This window comes from Zootoca vivipara, chromosome 2, assembly GCF_965207765.1.
Source record: "Zootoca vivipara chromosome 2, rZooViv2.hap1.1, whole genome shotgun sequence".
Classification (NCBI taxonomy): Eukaryota; Metazoa; Chordata; class Lepidosauria; order Squamata; family Lacertidae; genus Zootoca; species Zootoca vivipara.
The window spans coordinates 120,419,322-120,436,694 of record NC_142584.1 but is presented as its reverse complement, the minus strand read 5'-3'; the positions used below and the strand labels follow the sequence as shown (position 1 = coordinate 120,436,694).

The 17,373-nt window shown below is 49.1% G+C and overlaps 1 protein-coding gene across 1 annotated transcript; it reads right to left on the bottom strand.

Moving 5' to 3' along the window:
- Positions 1-430: 430 nt before the first annotated feature.
- LOC118080150 (uncharacterized) lies at positions 431-10,023 on the bottom strand. Its single transcript, XM_035105080.3, has 2 exons — positions 9,932-10,023; positions 431-2,769 (listed from the first exon to the last, which is right to left on the bottom strand). Exon 2 carries the CDS (start codon positions 2,734-2,736, stop codon positions 1,171-1,173), a length of 1,566 nt encoding a protein of 521 aa, XP_034960971.2. The 5' UTR covers positions 2,737-2,769; positions 9,932-10,023; the 3' UTR covers positions 431-1,170.
- Positions 10,024-17,373: the final 7,350 nt, after the last annotated feature.

Genomic DNA, 17,373 nt, shown 5'->3' with positions numbered 1-17,373 from the left:
CGGCCATTACCAGACCCCTAGGCCCCTGCCAGGCTGCTAGGCCCCCACTAGGCCCGGGGGGGGGAGGGTGAGCGCCCGGATCGCAGACTGCAGCACGGCCTTTGTTTTATGTAGGCCCCTACCAGGCCGCCAGGCCCCCACTAGGCCCCGGGGGGGGATAATGGATTTTTAATGGAACTGAACAGCTCGGGCACTTCAGAACTCACCTTCTGTTGCTATGGGGCTGTGAGTCTTCACTATTTGATTCCACCCCACCCCCCGGTCGGGATTATTAAAGTAGTTCTCTAGGTCACCTACTCCAAAATTAGAAAATCCAAATAAAATTTTTAAAAAACCCACAAAAGCCCCCAAAACACACAACAACGCCCAAATCATACAATACCCACCAAAATAAATGACAACCCAAAAAATAAAATTAAACAATAATAACTTCTGTTTCTCATGTTCTTATTTCAAAAATTTTAAATCTAAATATATAAAAATGTTCACGATGCGTGCGCAGGGGCCAATGTATGGAGATACAGGGGGGAGGGGACAACACTCCCCGGGGAAAACAGAGGGAAGGGTATCCTACCAAAACACAGGGATGAGCCAGGGGGTTGGAGGGAGGAGGGGCGGGATACGTCATGGATTGGGACAGGGTGGGGGGGAATCACAGGAATGACCCACAGCAACGCGTGGCTGGGCCAGCTAGCATATAAATAAAATTATATATACGGTATCTGTAAAGCACTGGAAGCACTTCCCGCACTCATTCCATTCAAACTGTTTATGATTTTTCAGTTTGTGGATTGTGGATTGTAGGGTTTCAACTCTTAAAGCTTTTCCTCCTTGCGAGTCCATTGATGTTTTGTAAGAACATCAGGGCTGAAGTTCCATATAAGTACGTTCCATATAAGTAAGTGGTTTCCCTTTTTGAGTTCGCTGGTATTTGCTAAGGTTTCCACTTCTATTGTGGCTGGGGGAACCCAGCCAGATGGGCGGGGTATAAATAATAAATTATTATTATTATTATTATTATTATTATTATTATTATTATTATTATTGCTCTTTCCACACGCCATGCATTTATTTGCTTGTCCCCGAGTGAGTCTGTTGATGTCTTCTAAGTGTCCTGTGTGTGAATTTAGGGCTCCACTCTGAAAGAAACTCTTTCAACACTGCATAAATTTAAATGGTTAATCCCGTGTGACTCCGTTGATGTCTTCTAAGGTGTCCACTCTGACTGAATCTCTTTCCACACTCCATGCATTTAAATGGTTTCTCCCCTGTGTGAGTCCGTTGATGTCTTCTAAGGTCTCCAATAATAGTGAAGCCCTTTCCACACTCCTTACATTTAAATGGTTTCTCCCCTGTGTGAGTCCATTGATGTTTTCTAAGGTCTCCACTGCGACTGAAGCTCTTTCCGCACTCCGTGCATTTGAATGGTTTCTCCCCCGTGTGAGTTTGATTATGTGAATTCAGGAGTCCACTGTGACTGAAGCACTTTCCACATTCCATGCATTTAAATGGTTTTTCCCCAGTGTGAGTCCGTTGATGATTTCTAAGTGTTCCAGTACAAGTGAAGCGCTTTCCACACTCAATACATTCAAATGGTTTTTCCCCTGTGTGTGTTCGATGATGGATTCTCACTGCTCTACTATCACTAAAGCTCTTTCCACATTCCATGCATTTAAATGGTTTCTCCCCTGTGTGAGTCCGTTGATGTCTTCTCACTGCTCCACGATAAGTAAAGCTCTTTCCACATTCCATACATTTATATGGTTTTTCCCCTGTGTGATTTCGATGGTGGATTCTAAGTGTTCTACGATCAGTGAAGCTCTTACCACACTCCAGGCAATTAAATGGTTTCTCCCCAGTGTGAGTCTGTTGATGTTTTCGAAGTGTTCCACTGTCACTGAAGCTCTTTCCACACTCCATACATTCAAATGGTTTTTCCCCTGTGTGAGTCTGATGATGGATAGTAAGTGCTCTACCATTAATAAAGCTCTTTCCACATTCCATGCATTTAAATGGTTTCTCCCCTGTGTGAGTCCGTTGATGTTTTCTTAGTGTTCCACTATAAGTGAAGTTCTTTCCACAATCCATACATTTATATGGTGTTTCCCTTGTGTGTGATCGATGATGGATTCTAAGTCCTCGGTTATCAGTGAAGCTCTTACCACACAGCATACATTTAAATGGTTTCTCTCCTGTGTGAGTTCGATGATGTAACTTCAGCTTTCCACTCTGACTGAAGCTCTTTCCACACTCAATACATTTAAATGGTTTCTCCCCTGTGTGAAACCGTTGATGGCTTCTAAGGTTTCCACGCTGACTGAAACTCTTTCCACACTCCATGCATTCGAAAGGTTTCTCGCCTGTGTGGGTCCGTTGATGTTTTCCAAATGTTCCACTATCAGTGAAGCTCTTTCCACACTCCATACATTGATATGGTTTTTCCCCTGTGTGGGTCCGTTGATGGTTTTTAAGGTGTCCAATCTGACTGAAGCTTTTTCCACACGCCATACATTTATATGGTTTCTCCCCTGTGTGAGTGTGTTTGTGTATACGAAGGTTTGAACTCCAACCAAAGCTCTTTCCACACTCCATGCATTTAAATGGTTTCTCCCCAGTGTCAGTCTGTTGGTGTTTCCTTAGTGCTCCACTTTCAGTAAAGCTCTTCCCATACTCCATACTTTCAAATTGCTTCTCCTCTCTCTTTCCAAACTCCATGAATTTAAATAGTTTCTCCATTATTCCATTTTCTTCTTTCGACGGGGAGGAAATCTAGGAAGAGAACAAAGGAATATTACACACATCCATTAGGACCTGCTCTTATTTTGACATCTTGTACATTTTCTCCTGTCCTCATATGTTCCCAGTTGCACCTGCCTCCTGACACTGGACTAGGGAATCTCCAGTAAGATAGTCCAGTGTCAGGAGGCGGGTGCGAGATCAGGTGGCATATAATTATAGCAAATAATAATTGGGTTGCATGTTTTAATTTGGCCTTCCCAGGATTCAGGCTCCAGCTGCTTCCTCCTTTGCAGTGGGTGGCCAAGGGCTTCTGGATATACTATCTCTGCTCCTACTGGGAATTATTTATTAAATTTGTATACCTCTCTTCATCTGAATATCACAAGATAAAAACATGCACGACACTGGAAAAGGTGAAAATTAAAGGTGAATAACACCGATTGTGGGAAAGAAAAGAAAGACGATGACTCTGGAGAAAGGAAGTATTTCTCATCTACAATTGTGATTCATAATCTTAGCCAAACGTTCTTCTGGAGTATCAACTGGACCTCTTTTGAATAGGAGCCAGAAATCTTTTGGGATTTCATCCAGATACACCTTTAGTGTGGGCAGCAGCAGAACAAGGCAGGGCGGGGGGAGGGGCAGCTCTGGTGCTGCAGGTTGGCGGAACCCACTGTACCTTCTTAAGCAAGCAACTTTGGGGATGAATACTTTCCTTTAAAAAGCTCTTCCCCAGGTGCCGGCAGGGGTTTCTACGCTGCTGAGTGTGGACACCTTGGATTTATAAGATCCCTTAAGATCCAGTTCCAACTTCGGGGGCCTAATTCGGCCCCTGTGGCAGCTTATTTCCTGTGGTAAAAGTCTAAAAAAAGGTCAACAACTTTGGTTGGCCCTTTGATCGGCCCTCAGGGCCCTTCACTTCATCAAATCTGGCCCTCTTTGAAAAAAAGTTTGGACATCACTGCCGTAGGGGAAACCTTGTATGCTGAGGTGAGACATCTCTGGCCCTCCAGATGTGGTTGGGCACAAAGTGCTATCATCCCAAAGAAAGAGGGCATATGGCCAGGGATGATGGGAGTCTTATCTAGTGCGATGCACTTTCCCCTTCTTCCCCCTCTTCTGAAAATGCTGAATATCTGTATTTCACTTCCTCCTTCTTCCATGATCTCCAGTATCTTCCTGATACAGTCCAACTGCACACATTCCTAAATCATCCTGCACCACTGACTTCCCGAGGCTGCTGGATTTTGTCTAGGACACTGGCAATGAGACAGCACCTTCCACTGGATGAGAGGATAGAGGGTGAAATCAGGGCAGGCCAAATGGCACTCAGCTCAGTCCCCTCCTTGCCGCTCTCTGCATCTGCTGCCTGAGGGGGCTGCCTCAGTCTCCCTCACGGTGGAGCAGGCCCTGAAAACAGCCTTCTCTCTGCCCCCAAAATACAGGAAACATAACAAAGAAGACCTTGAAGTGTCACCCTTATCAGGAACATAATGATAATGATAATGACCTTAGAGTATCACCGTGGAACATAACAACAACAGGAACAAGAACAACAACTAATAGGTTGAATAAATAAATAACAACAATTGCAATAATAATAATGCAGGCTCTTGAGGGGGGAACACAGGAACCCACCTGTGAGGGACAGGGGATATCGCGAAGTCCCTCCCCTCCTGAGTTCCAGCCCATCCCCGAGCGCCGGGGAAAGCAGGGAGAGTTCCGACTCAAGTGGGGAAGCAGGAAGTGGTGTCCGAGGCTCAGGCAAGGTAGCGGAGCCATCGTCCCAGGTGGGACAGGAAGGGGGAAGCAAGGGGGGCAGACCTATCCCCCCAACTCCGGAATTGCGCAGAAAACGTAGGGGGAAGAGGCTGGGTCTCCCCAAGTTGTTATGTTGGAGAAAAACGCGCCAAACGCCATTCGGAGGTTCTGACTCAAGCGGATAAGATGTGTCTCTGTAAATAGTACTGCCTTTAGCACTGTAAATACGCAGCACCAATAAAAAGATAAAATGCAGAGCCGTGTGGAGTCGTTACTCTGAAGTAGCCCACCCAGGCCACTGTGACAGCAACCTCCGAATCTTTTTTTGGGCTACTTTGGAGTTGCCGGGATGAGCGCGCCAGAAGCGGAGAAATGGCGGCAGATCGCGGAGAAAGCCCAGCAGGACCTGCAGCAACTGGCGTTGCAGGCACAGGGAGAATTAAAGATGGCTAAAGAAGAAACGGAGAAGGTCAAGGAGGACAGGCAGAACCTTGCTGAACAGGTGAGAGCGCTACAGGAGAAAGAGCAGCAGTTACGGGCGGTAGCGGTAGACCTCCAGAACAAGTTGGATGCAGAGAAAAACAAGGGAGGAGGGGGGCCCCAACTCCAAGTGCTGCCAGGAAGGAGAGCGGGGACCCTAGTAAGCAAGTTCAACGGAGATCCGAGGGAGTATCATGGCTTTGAGACTGAGATCTTGTATGCCCTCGAACTGCACCATGATGAGTTCCCTGATGATGCGCACAGAGTAGTGTTTATAGTGGAACACCTTACCGGGGCAGCCAGGGAGTGGCTTAGACCGTTAATAGCGGCAAAAAATCCGTGCATGAAGAATGTCAAACTGTTTCTAGAAGCTTTAAAAGTAATGTATTCGAGTGATAGCCATCTGGACCATACCAAAGAGGAACTGCATAATTTGCGCCAGGGAAAAATGACAGTTCGCGAATATTGGTCTAAATTCACCATGCTGGTGCACAGACTGGGGTGGGATCTTCACACGCCTCCGATGGAAGCTGCGTTCTATTTGGGGTTGCATGAGGATGTCAAGGATGAGCTCTTGAGAGGTCCAAAGCCCAATAATATGGATGAGCTTAGCAAAGCGGCTCTGGCGGTGGGGGTGAGACAGGAATCCCGGTGGAACGACAAGCAGACAACGCGCGCAAAGCGGGCTTGGTTCCCACGGTCACAGGAGAAGCCACTCCCCCAACAGCCCTCCCAGGCCACGCCTGGGGCCAGCCCAGACCAGGAACCCATGCAAATTGATAGCGTGCGCGGGGGGGGGCTTTTCAAACCCCAGCGGCGCCAAGACGCAAGGAGGGAAGGGGCAGAAACTGCTTTCTCTGCAACTCCCCTCAGCATCTCGTCAGAGACTGCCCACATCGCAGGGAGTGGCAAGGAAAGGCGGGAACGGTTGTGCCCTCCCCCACTGACGCAGCACCACAGCAGGGAAACGAGGCAGCCTGGCTGCAGGAGACAAGGGGCAGCAGCCAGGCGCAATCAGCAGACAACAGCCCCAACCCACCCACCCGCACAGCGAGGAGCAGCACCAGCCCACCCCCACCCCCCAGAGCAGGGGTGGTTCTAGAAGTGACGCTAACGCTCCCTAATGGGTATCCCCTGACGGTCTTAGCTTTAATCGACTCGGGGGCTTCGGCGAACTTCTTTTTGAGGAACTTTGCAGAAGCGCACCAGATCCAACTTCTGCAGCTGGATTTTCCCCTGCACGTCTCCACCATTGACGGCAGGGAGTTGCTGGGAGGGGCCATCACCCACCAGACCCCCCCATGAGAATGACAGTGGGACGACACTCAGAGACACTGGCATTCAACGTCACCACCATCTCAGACCCCCCCCATCGTCTTGGGCATGAGCTGGCTGGCGCGCCATGACCCCTCCATCAGTTGGCACCAGAGATGCATCACGTTTGGATCGGACTTTTGTCTGGAACATTGCATGCAGCACCAACCAGGGGAGGGGCCTCCGATAGCCACGGTGGCCACCATGCATGTCAAGGGGGGTGAGGCAATACCCAAACCGTACTGGGACCTGCAGGAGGTCTTCAGCGAAGCGGAATCCGACCACCTACCTCCCCACAGGTCCTTTGACTGCCAGATCAACCTGGTGCCAGGAGCCACGCTACCCCCAGCCAAGCTGTACTCCATGTCAGATCAGGAACTGGAGGATCTGCGCGCTTTCATCGACAAGAACCTCAAGAGGGGGTTCATCAGAGAAAGCAAGGCAGCAGGGGGCAGCCCGGTCTTCTGGGTGGACAAGAAAGACACGCAACAGCGCCGTCTGGTGGTTGATTTCAGAAGGCTCAACAGCATGACGGAACCGGTGGCTTTCCCAATGCCCAGAGTGGACGATTTGCTGACAGCGGCACGCAGGGGCAAGATCTTCACCAAGCTTGACCTGAGGGGGGCGTACAACTTGATCAGGATCCGGGAAGGCGATGAGTGGAAGACCATGATGTTCACACTGCTGGGCTCTTTTGAATATCTGGTGATGCCCTTCGGTTTGCAAGGGGGCTCAGCATGCTTCCAGGCCTTCATGCACCACGTCCTGGGGTCCCTCCTCTTCAAGAACTGCTTGGTCTTCCTAGATGACATCCTTATTTACTCCAATGACCCAGTACAGCACGTGAAGGATGTCAGGGAGGTGTTGCAGCGCCTGAAGGAGCACCACCTGTATGTGAAGCTGGAGAAGTGCAAGTTTCACACCAAGGAGGTGGACTTCCTGGGCTACAAGCTGTCAGACAAGGGGCTAGCCATGGACAAGGACAAGGTGCAGGCCATCCTGGACTGGCACAGCCCCAGGACGCGCAAAGATGCCCAACGCCTACTAGGCTTCGCCAACTTCTACAGGAAGTTCATCAAGAACTTCTCGCGCGTTACGGCTCCCATCACGGACTGCCTGAGAGGCAAGCAGAAGTTCAGGTGGACACCGGAGGCGCAAGCAGCGTTCGAGGACCTCAAGAGGGTGTTCGCCCCAGACAAGAACCTGTTCCACGTGGTACAGCACGCGCCCCTACGAGTCGAGACAGACGCTTCGGCCCGAGCGGTGGGCGCGATCTTACTGCAATTGGATGCCAACAGAGAGTGGAGACCCTGTGCCTTTTTCTCCAGAAAGCTGACACAGCCAGAGCGCAACTACACGGTGTTTGATAAGGAACTTTTGGCGATCCAGCCTGCGTTCAAACACGGGAGACACTTCCTGGTGGGCGCCAAGCACCCCATTCAGGTGTGCACGGACCACAAGAACCTGGAGTTCTGGAGAACGGTCAGGGTGCTCAACCAGCGGCAGATACGGTGGGCAGAGTTCTTCTCGCACTTCAACTTCTCCATCCACTACATACCGGGGGAGCAGAATGTCAGGGCGGATGCCCTCTCCCGCAAACCAGAGTACATGGAGGAGGAGTTACCACTAGCACCCCGACACGTGTTTCCCCCATCGGCATGGTCCTGCGGAGCAGCAGTGGTGAGCGAGGCAGAACTCGCAGCACTGACGGCAGCAGATGAGTTCGCCACCCGCATCTTCAGAGAGCTGCGAGGGGGGAGGGAGCAGGCAACAGACTTTGAGGAAAGGAGGGGACTGCTTTTTTACAGGGGAGCGCTGTACCTGCCCACCAACCAGCTCAGAGGTAAGGTCCTCAAGCAGATGCACGACAACCCAACGGCGGGTCATTTTGGAAGGGACAAAACCACTCACCTAGTCATGAGACACTTCTGGTGGCCAGGGGTGCGGGAGGATGTTCGGGACTATGTAAGGGGCTGTAACACCTGCCAGCGAGCAAAGGTGGTCAGAGCAGCACCAGCAGGGTTGCTGGAGCCATTAGCCACACCGCACAGGCCATGGGAAGTAGTGTCCATGGACTTCATCACAGACCTGCCTTCTTCCAGGGGCAAGACTCTGGGGCAAGCTCAGTCCCCTCCTTGCCGCTCTCTGCATCTGCTGCCTGAGGGGGCTGCCTCAGTCTCCCTCACGGTGGAGCAGGTCCTGAGAACAGCCTTCTCTCTGCCCCCAAAATACAGGAAACATAACAAAGAAGACCTTGAAGTGTCACCCTTATCAGGAACATAATGATAATAGTGAGAATAATGGAAAGCTGGTGGAATGGGGAGGAGTTGGGTACAGGTATCTCTGATCACCAAAGAATTGATGCTTTTGAATTCTGGTGCTGGAGGAGACTCTTGAGAGTCCCATGGACTGCAAGAAGATCAAACCTCTCCATTCTGAATGAAATCAGCCCTGAGTGCTCACTGGAAGGACAGATCCTGAAGCTGAGGCTCCACTACTTTGGCCACCTCATGAGAAGACTCCCTGGAAAAGACCCTGATGTTGGGAAAGATTGAGGGCACAAGGAGAAGGGGACGACAGAGGACAAGATGGTTGGACAGTGTTCTCGAAGCTATGAACATGAGTTTGACCAAACTGCGGGAGGCAGTGGAAGACAGGAGTGCCTGGCGTGCTCTGGTCCATGGGGTCACGAAGAGTCGGACACGACTAAACGACTAAACAACAACAACAATCTCTGGGTAGGAACCCTTTAGGTGCTTCTCCAGTGAAACACAGGAATGTGGGCGAGACTGTAGTTCCTAAGACAAAAGCCTCAAAGGGCGGAAATAATAAAGTGGGCTTCCTCCCTTTCCTCTCCCCCCCCCAATGGTTTGACTCGCTATAACAGCCCCCAGCGCCCCATGCAGCAGCTGATCTGGGACTTATGGCAGGGCAAGGACTGAGCTTCAAGGGAGGAGAGGGTGGGTGGATCAGGCCTCCTGTTCAGGGATCTCTCCCTGGTCGACTTGAAGTCATGGCAGATTCCTGGGCAGGAGGGCGAAGTCAAGGCAGGCAGCCCCCAAGTCTCTCTCTCTTTCTCCAAGATGGCTTCGATTCCTCCCCCAGGGATGCTTCCTTTCCTCCCTCAGCCCTCCACCCCCGAGTCTCTCCTTCGCCCAGAGGCCACCCCATGTCAGCTAACCCTTCGCCCTGCCTGCCAAATCTCTCCCAAGCGCCGCCACCTCTCCATCCGGAGGGGCCTCGCAAGAAGAGCAGGGAGGGGGGAGAGGAGGGAGACGGGGGGGTCTCTATCCAGGCCTCTCTCGCCTCCTTTAACCCTTCCATGGACTCCCCATCTCTAGACAAAAGGGACCCACCAAGCCGCGTCTTGTCACCCAGTGGGGGTCAAAAGCGCCCCAGGGATTTCTGCCAGGGGGAACCCGGAATTCGCAGAGGGGCGCGGAATTGAGGCCTCGGTTCAAGTCTCAGCCCTTCCACAGAAGGGAGGGGGAGGGGGAGTACTCGCATACTTTCCTTTTATCCCTCCCCATCGCCCTCAATCCTGCCCTCCCTTCCCAGCTGCCCTGTTTGCCGATTCAGGGGGAGAAAAAGCGCATCCTTCTCCCCGCCCCCAACAATATATAAATATATTTTGCACCTCTTTTTCTTCCTCCTCTGCAGACCTGCTCCTCTTCCGGGAATGTGAATGGCGCCCCTCCCCCTCCCAGCCTCTCTAGGAAGCGGAGCTCACTGACCCTTGGGGGGGGGATGAGTGACGCCTCCCTCCCAGAAGACACAAATTCTCCTCCTTCCAAACAAGCTCTGAATATCCTGTTTCTTTCCTGATAATCTCCCAGGTTCGATCCCCGGAGGCGGCAGAGAATGAGGACCCCCCCCCCAACCTCCGAAAAAGTCCTCTGGTTCACGAAGGTTACATTCCCCCTTCATCTCTTTTAATCCCTTGCCGGGAGGGGGGAGATGGGGATCCGGTCATTTCCCCACCCATTTCCCAACGTGGCGTAGGGTGTCCCCGTTACAACAGCCCTGCAAAGTAGACTGGAGTTGTTATGCGCGTTTGAGGCTTGGAATAGTAACTTACGAAATACAATGCCCCCCCCATTCGTAACAAAGAGATATTCCACCGCCCCTCCTCTCCATGGGCTGGCGACCTCCAGATCCAGGGCTCTCCCCCTTCTCCCCACTGCCCCTTTGAAGAGCCATAGCATCACAGAATCTGAGAACCGGAAGGGCCTGAAGAGTCATCTAGACCAACCCCCTGCAAGGCAGGAATCTCAGCTAAAGCATCCAGGACAGATGGCCCCCCAACCTCTGCTGAAAAACCTCTCATGGGAGTCTGTTCCCCTGCCAAGCAGCTCTTGCTGTCAGAGAGGCTTTCCAAATGTTTGTCAGAATCTCCTTTCTTGCAACTTGAAGCCATTGGTTGGAGTCAGACCCTACAGCCTAGAATAGAGTTATCTTTTCGTTGTTGCTGCTTCACCCTGTGGACTCATGTTAAGCTAGTGGTCCACCAAGACCCCTAGATCCTTTTCACCTGTCCTGCTAGGAAGCCAGGTGTCCCCCATCCTCTCTTTGTGCAGGTGGTTCTTCCTGCCTAAGTGCAGGGCCTGACATTTGTCCCTGTTGAAATTCATTCTGTTACTCGTTTTGTTATGCAAGGACGTGCCCCAGCGGAGCTGCTATTCCTGTTACAGGAAATCTCATGGGAGTATTAATAGGGCAAGTTGCGCCCAAATTCTCGGTCCTCATTTTCCTGAGCAGTGGATCTCTATGGCTGGGCAGGATCTGTCCCGCCTCAGACTGCAGGGGAGGCAGCTCACAGGATGGACTGCTCTCCAGTGCACCCATTTTCCCAAGGGAGGAGGGCCCTGGCTGGACATCTCCCCACTGACTTGGTTTGCCTCCCCAAGTGGTGGAATCAATGTGTCCCAGAAAACAGGGTCTTCCTTGCAGGCTGAAGTGGTGCGGTCCAGATCCAGGCTAAACCCCTGGGGGTGTGGAGGAGGCTGAGACTTTGGGCCTCTCCCTCCCTTCCCCACCCCGTTGAGAGCACTTGTGAATGGATGAGTTCAACCGTTCCTGGAAAGAGCCCTGAGAAGTGGCCACACCAGGTCCATGTGCCCCTATGACGTTCAAAGGAAACTTCCTGTTGGCTGCCTCAATGCTCAGAGGTGGCTCCTGCCTCCAGGCAGCTTGTGGGTTTGTAGAAAGTTGACCCTTAAGTTTGGGACCTGCCAAACTGAGATCCAGCACCGAGGGGCTTCTGGCGGTTCCCTCACTGTGAGAAGCAAAGTTACAGGGAGCCGGGCAGAGGGCCTTCTCGGTAGTGGCACCCACCCTGTGGAATGCCCTCCCATCAGAGGTCAGAGAGATAAACAACTACCTAAATACCTAAAGGCAGCCCTGTTTAGGGAAGTTTTTAATCTGTGATATTTAATGTATTTTAATGTTTAGTGGCGGGGGAGACCCAGCCAGATGGGCGGGGTATAAATACTGTAATAAATTATTATTATTATTTTAATTATATATCATTGTAATCCATCCTGCGGCTTTATGGTATAGAGCAGGTGAGAAATCTTAAAGAAATAAACAATATAGTGAGTGTGGAATCATTTGTCTTTCTTTTTGTGTGCATTCAAAGTATCAACCATCATTTTCAGCCTTTCGTTTCCCAGAAATAGTTTTTGAGAAGTAACCTGGATGGCAGACAGCATCTTTAATTAATCTTTGCAATAAAGGTTTATATATTATTGGGCTGTTTGGTGTATTTCACAAGCTGATTGGCTTTCTAAAGGACAATCATGATTTGCTGCCATTTGTATTGTTTTGTCTTCCCTGTGTGTATTTTTCGAAGTGAAGGAAGGCTTGAGCTGAAGCTCTTTTCACACTCCAAGCCTTGAGAATAGGGGCTGTGAATTCTCCTGCGCAAGACCCTGGGTTGAACCCTCCACATTAGCAGTTGGAAGGATCTCAGAAGGTCCAGGGGAGAGTGCTGTCAATGTGTGGGGCAGGAACTCCACCCGCCAGGCCTTCTCTTGATTTTAGGAGTGGCTGTGAGATTCCAACCCAGTGTTGCAGGTAAAAATGAGGTTTGTGTGGAATCCAGGGCGACAGAGAGGGGCAAAGGCCATGTAGAATATTCCAACCAGTTATTCATTAATAGACGCACAGATTTCCAAAAAGCATTTCTTTGATTTTGCACCAAAAAGCCAATAAGCATTCACATCCTTTCACAGCAAATGTTCACAGACCTACAAATGCAGAACCAAAGCAAGGGAAACATCATAAGAGCCTGCTGGATCAGTCTAATGGCCCATCTACTGCAGAATCCTGTTCTCAAAGTGGCCAGCCAGATGCCTGTGGGAAACCCCCCCCCCCCCCCGCAAGCAAGATCTGAGCGCAAGAGCAACACTCCCCTCCTGTGGTTCCAGCAACTGGCATTTGAAAGCATTAGCACCTCCAGCTGTGGAGGCAGAGAAAAGCCATCTGGGCTATTAGCCACTGAGAGCCATTTCCTCCAAGAAATGTCTCCCACTAAGAACGTTGCTTTGCTTCCTTAATTTTAGTCCTCTCCCCCCAGTTTTCCTGAGCTGCGCCATTTAATGTTAAGGCGATCCATACATATTGCTTCCTAGCGATATGTATTTGTTTAACTGATGGTTTATATTCAACCATGATTTTCATTACATTTAATTAAATATCTAAAGAGCTGCCACATGGAAGATGGAGCCAGCTGGTTTCTCCCACTCTGGAGTGTAGGACCTGAACCAATGGCTTCAAGCTATGAAAAATAAATTTTCGACTAAACATCAGGAGTAGCTTTCTGCCAGTAAGAGCTTTTTGGCAGTAGCAGGTACTTCTTTGAAGGAGGTGCACTTGTTAGAAACAAAGCTTGCCCTGTCTCATGGATATAGCAAATACTCACATGAGTCATTGAATGGAGAAGGAGTCTTCTTGTAATTTATTTTATTTTATTTTATTTTTCTACAGAAATGACCAGGAGGAATTTCTTTCCAAATTCTCTGGCCCCATTCTAACACATTCCATAGCATTTTATACATCAATAAAGCACATTCCACAAATTCAATTAAGTTTAAATTTCCTATCCAATTCAAACACTGGGCTTACCTCACCCCATTTTCCTTTTAAGGCACCAACCCATGTGATTGCTCTAAAATTGCCACAGTGGAAAGCCTGTGTACTGACTACCAGTTTAAACAAAGGAGCTTCCTCGTGATCTGCTATAATTTTATTGCAGGATTAGATTTCACCTCCAGTTACCAACCAAATCCTTCTGAGCATGGTATGATTCTCTGTATTTCACTACTACAGACTCTCCTTCATTTGAGGTTTCAAAGAAAAGGTTGGATGGCCACCAGAGTCCAGACACGTTAGCAGTGCCCCATTTGTCCACTGGCTGTTTGGACTGACCCATTTGTAAAAAAGGTAAAGGGACCCCTGACCGTTAGGCATACCTGCCAAGTCCCGGACTGCAGAATCCGGGACTGGCAGCCACGTGACACCGGAAGTTGCATAGACGCAACTTCCAGTGTCGCTTTGCCCATCTATGGGCACCAAAAATGGCCGCCGACACCAGAAGTCATGTCTACGCACTTCCGGACATGTGCAGACGCGACTTTCGAAGCCGCCGGCGGCCATTTTTGGTGCCCATAGATGGGCAAATCAGGGGAGGGGGGAATGGCCGCCGGCAGGAAAAAATAATGGAGAAAAACGGGAGACGAAGTGATACGGGGGACTGCTGGGAAAAGGTAAGTAAAAACAGGGGTTTCCCGGGGAAAACGGGGTACTTGGCAGCTATGCCGTTAGGTCCAGTTGTGGACAACTCTGGGGTTGTGGCACTCATCTCACTTTACAGGCCGTGGGAGCCATTTGTAGGGCTCTTTTAATACTACAGTATTGTCAAAAAAGTTCAGGCCAAACTCTCTCTTGCACACAAACACATGGCTGGTGTCAGATGTAGAGTTGCATCTGCCATCCTTCACAAACATGTTTTTCTCCAGCTCTGACGCTTCCCCTCAAACCACACAACGCCTCCAGGATGTTGCAGAGATGAGTTTTCTTCCTATTGTAATTACGGAAATCATGGTGATTTTCTATAGCCGAATCCCAAGAGAGATTTCTGGATGTTGCCCAGGCTTCAGAATCAAGGCCCAACATGAGGTTACTCATTGCATCATTCCTGGGGGAAGAATATCTGTGTCAGAGGCAGAGTGAGTCAAGATTTAGAGCAGGTGAAAGTGGGGGAGATGTGTGTGTGGTCTTTAAAAGCTCTGAAGTCATCAGTGGCCACTAGCTCTATGGGTGACGACACTGTAGCTTTGGTCTTGCATGAGATTTCCCCTTGCACAAGCTCACAGGAGAGGTGCAGGAGCTACAGCCAGAATGGGATCCCTGCTTCTGCTTCTTCTTCTTCTGCTGCTGCTGCTCCTATTGATGCCTCATGGGCTCTTTGGAAACCCAAAGGCAAAATGCCCCCTGAATCTGATCAGGGAAGAAAAGGGAGCACAGAATTACTTCCGGCCTGGAGACTTCCTCGTTAGTGGGGTGATCTCTCCAAAACAATTCTTCGATCAACTTCCATATGTTTTTTCTCAGCCCCCATTTACTAGGTTTGATGAGTAAGTAACTGTATTCTGATGTCTCTTACGCTTCTTTACACACACACACACACACACACACACACACACACACACACACACAGAGAGAGAGAGAGAGAGAGAGAGAGAGAGAGAGAGAGAGAGAGAGAGAGAGAGAGTCCCACTCCTTACTTATTAGGGAAATTGACTCTATGATTCATGGCTGGGACCATCATGATGTTGCTGGACTCCATCTCCCTGACGCCTGGTCACTGGCTAAACCACCTGGCAGTTTGGTTTTTTCGCAATAATTATTATTAAGTTTTTTTCCCATTTTTCATATATTCATTATTTATGCCAGGCACCCCTAAACTGCGGCCCTCCAGATGTTTTAGCCTACAACTCCCATGATCCCTAGCTAACAGGAACAGTGGTCAGGGATGATGGGAATTGTAGTCCAAAACATCTAGAGGGCCGAAGTTTGGGGGTGCCTGATTTATGCCTTTGACATTAACGTTTATCATGGCTTTATATCTGCATAAATTTCATCCAAATAAAAAGAAAAGAAAAGAAATTTCCATTTCCATATTCGTTACTTATGCTTTTAACATTAACATTTATCATGATACACCACCTGGCAGTTGATGGGAATTGGAGTCCTGCCACATATGGAGGGCCACAGGTTCCCCACACACCTGTCCTGTTTCCCCTTGTCATCCCTGCTGTGTTGCTTGCTCAAAGGAATCTGGTCAGGGATTGAAAGGATGCGATGAGGTGAGGGAAGAAGATGCCAGGACTGGATGTGGTGGTGGTGGTGGTGGGGATAGACTTGTAGGCTGAGCTCTCCATTTCAGCAACTGGGCATATATGCAGGAAGACAAGGAGACCCCCAAAGCAACTGCAACCTTGGCAACAAGGCCCCCCACATTTCACAAACCTTCAAAAAATAATGTCTTCATTCAGTTTTGTTTTTTGAAAGCTGTGAGTTTTTCTGCTTCTGCAATGGAGAGAGTACACCTCACAATTTTTATTCCTTTTTTTAAAATGTATTTTTTATTAAAGATTTCTTGGTTTACAAAAGTATGAGCAATGTCTCTTTTTTCAAGTTACATTTTCTACAGGTAAGATTCATTTGTTGAGACATTAGTGTTACATTAGGAAGAAAGGGGAGGGGGAGGGGCCATGGTGAGTGGGGTTGGGGTCAGGTGACGGTGTTTCTATTTCACTTAATGTATGTGTGGTGCTTTGTGTCAGCATTGCTTCTGCAGGTTCTCTTTGCTATTCGCTTGTGTTCCTTTGGTGGTGAGAGAAGGTGGGGTTGGCCTAGGGTGGGGTTGCTTGTTTGTGATTGGCTGTGGTGAATTTTGTTTCCATGTGCGAGTGGGGTGGGTGTTTTAGAATCAGATTAGCCATACTGATTCATATGCTGTTGGTGGATTCTTGTCGTTGTCCTGTTGGGCTGTGTATGTGATGAAGGGGAGCCATACCAGGCTGAAGCGGTCTTAGAATCATAGAATCAAAGAGTTGGAAGAGACCACAAGGGCCATCCTGTCCAACCCCCTGCCAAGCAGGAAACACCATCAAAGCATTCTTGACATATGCCTGTCAAGCCTCTGCTTAAAGACCTCCAAAGAAGGAGACTCCACCACACTCCTTGGTAGCAAATTCCACTGCCGAACAGCTCTTACTGTCAGGAAGTTATTCCTAATGTTTAGGTGGAATCTTCTTTCTTGTAGTTTGAATCCGTTGCTCCGTGTCCGCTTCTCTGGAGCAGCAGAAAACAACCTTTCTCCCTCCTCTATATGACATCCTTTTATATATTTGAACATGGCTATCATATCACCCCTTAACCTTCTCTTCTCCAGGCTAAACATACCCAGCTCCCTAAGCCGTTCCTCATAAGGCATCATTTCCAGGCCTTTGACCATTTTGGATGCCCTCTTCTGGACACATTCCAGCTTGTCAGTATCCTTCTTGAACTGTGGTGCCCAGAACTGGACACAGTACTCCAGGTGAGGTCTGACCAGAGCAGAATACAGTGGATAGAATACTTCTATTTGTCCCCATGTCAGTTTCAGTTCATTGGTTAGTTTTTCTAGTAAGGCTGTTTTCCATATTACTTGGTGCCATTGGTCCATGCTTATTCTTGACAGGTCTCTTCCAGTGTCTGGTAATGGCGTTTCTGGCTGCTGAAAGTAGGTGGATTATGAGTTCTTTGTGGTGTAGGTGAGCATTATTTTATTGGAAGATGTTTAGTAAGTCCAATTCTGGGGTGACTTCTAATACTTGCATAGCACCATTTTTATTCTGAAGCAGGAAATGGATTTTCACCTTGAAACACCCCTCACGACAAACATAACAGCTATTCTTTGGTGATCAAATCAGAGTTATTTTCATTAAATGGTGAAGAACAGTTTCAAATTGTTTTATTAATCTGTTTGTTGCAGTTTATTGCCATCAGCTAGACACTACTGGCACATCTTGT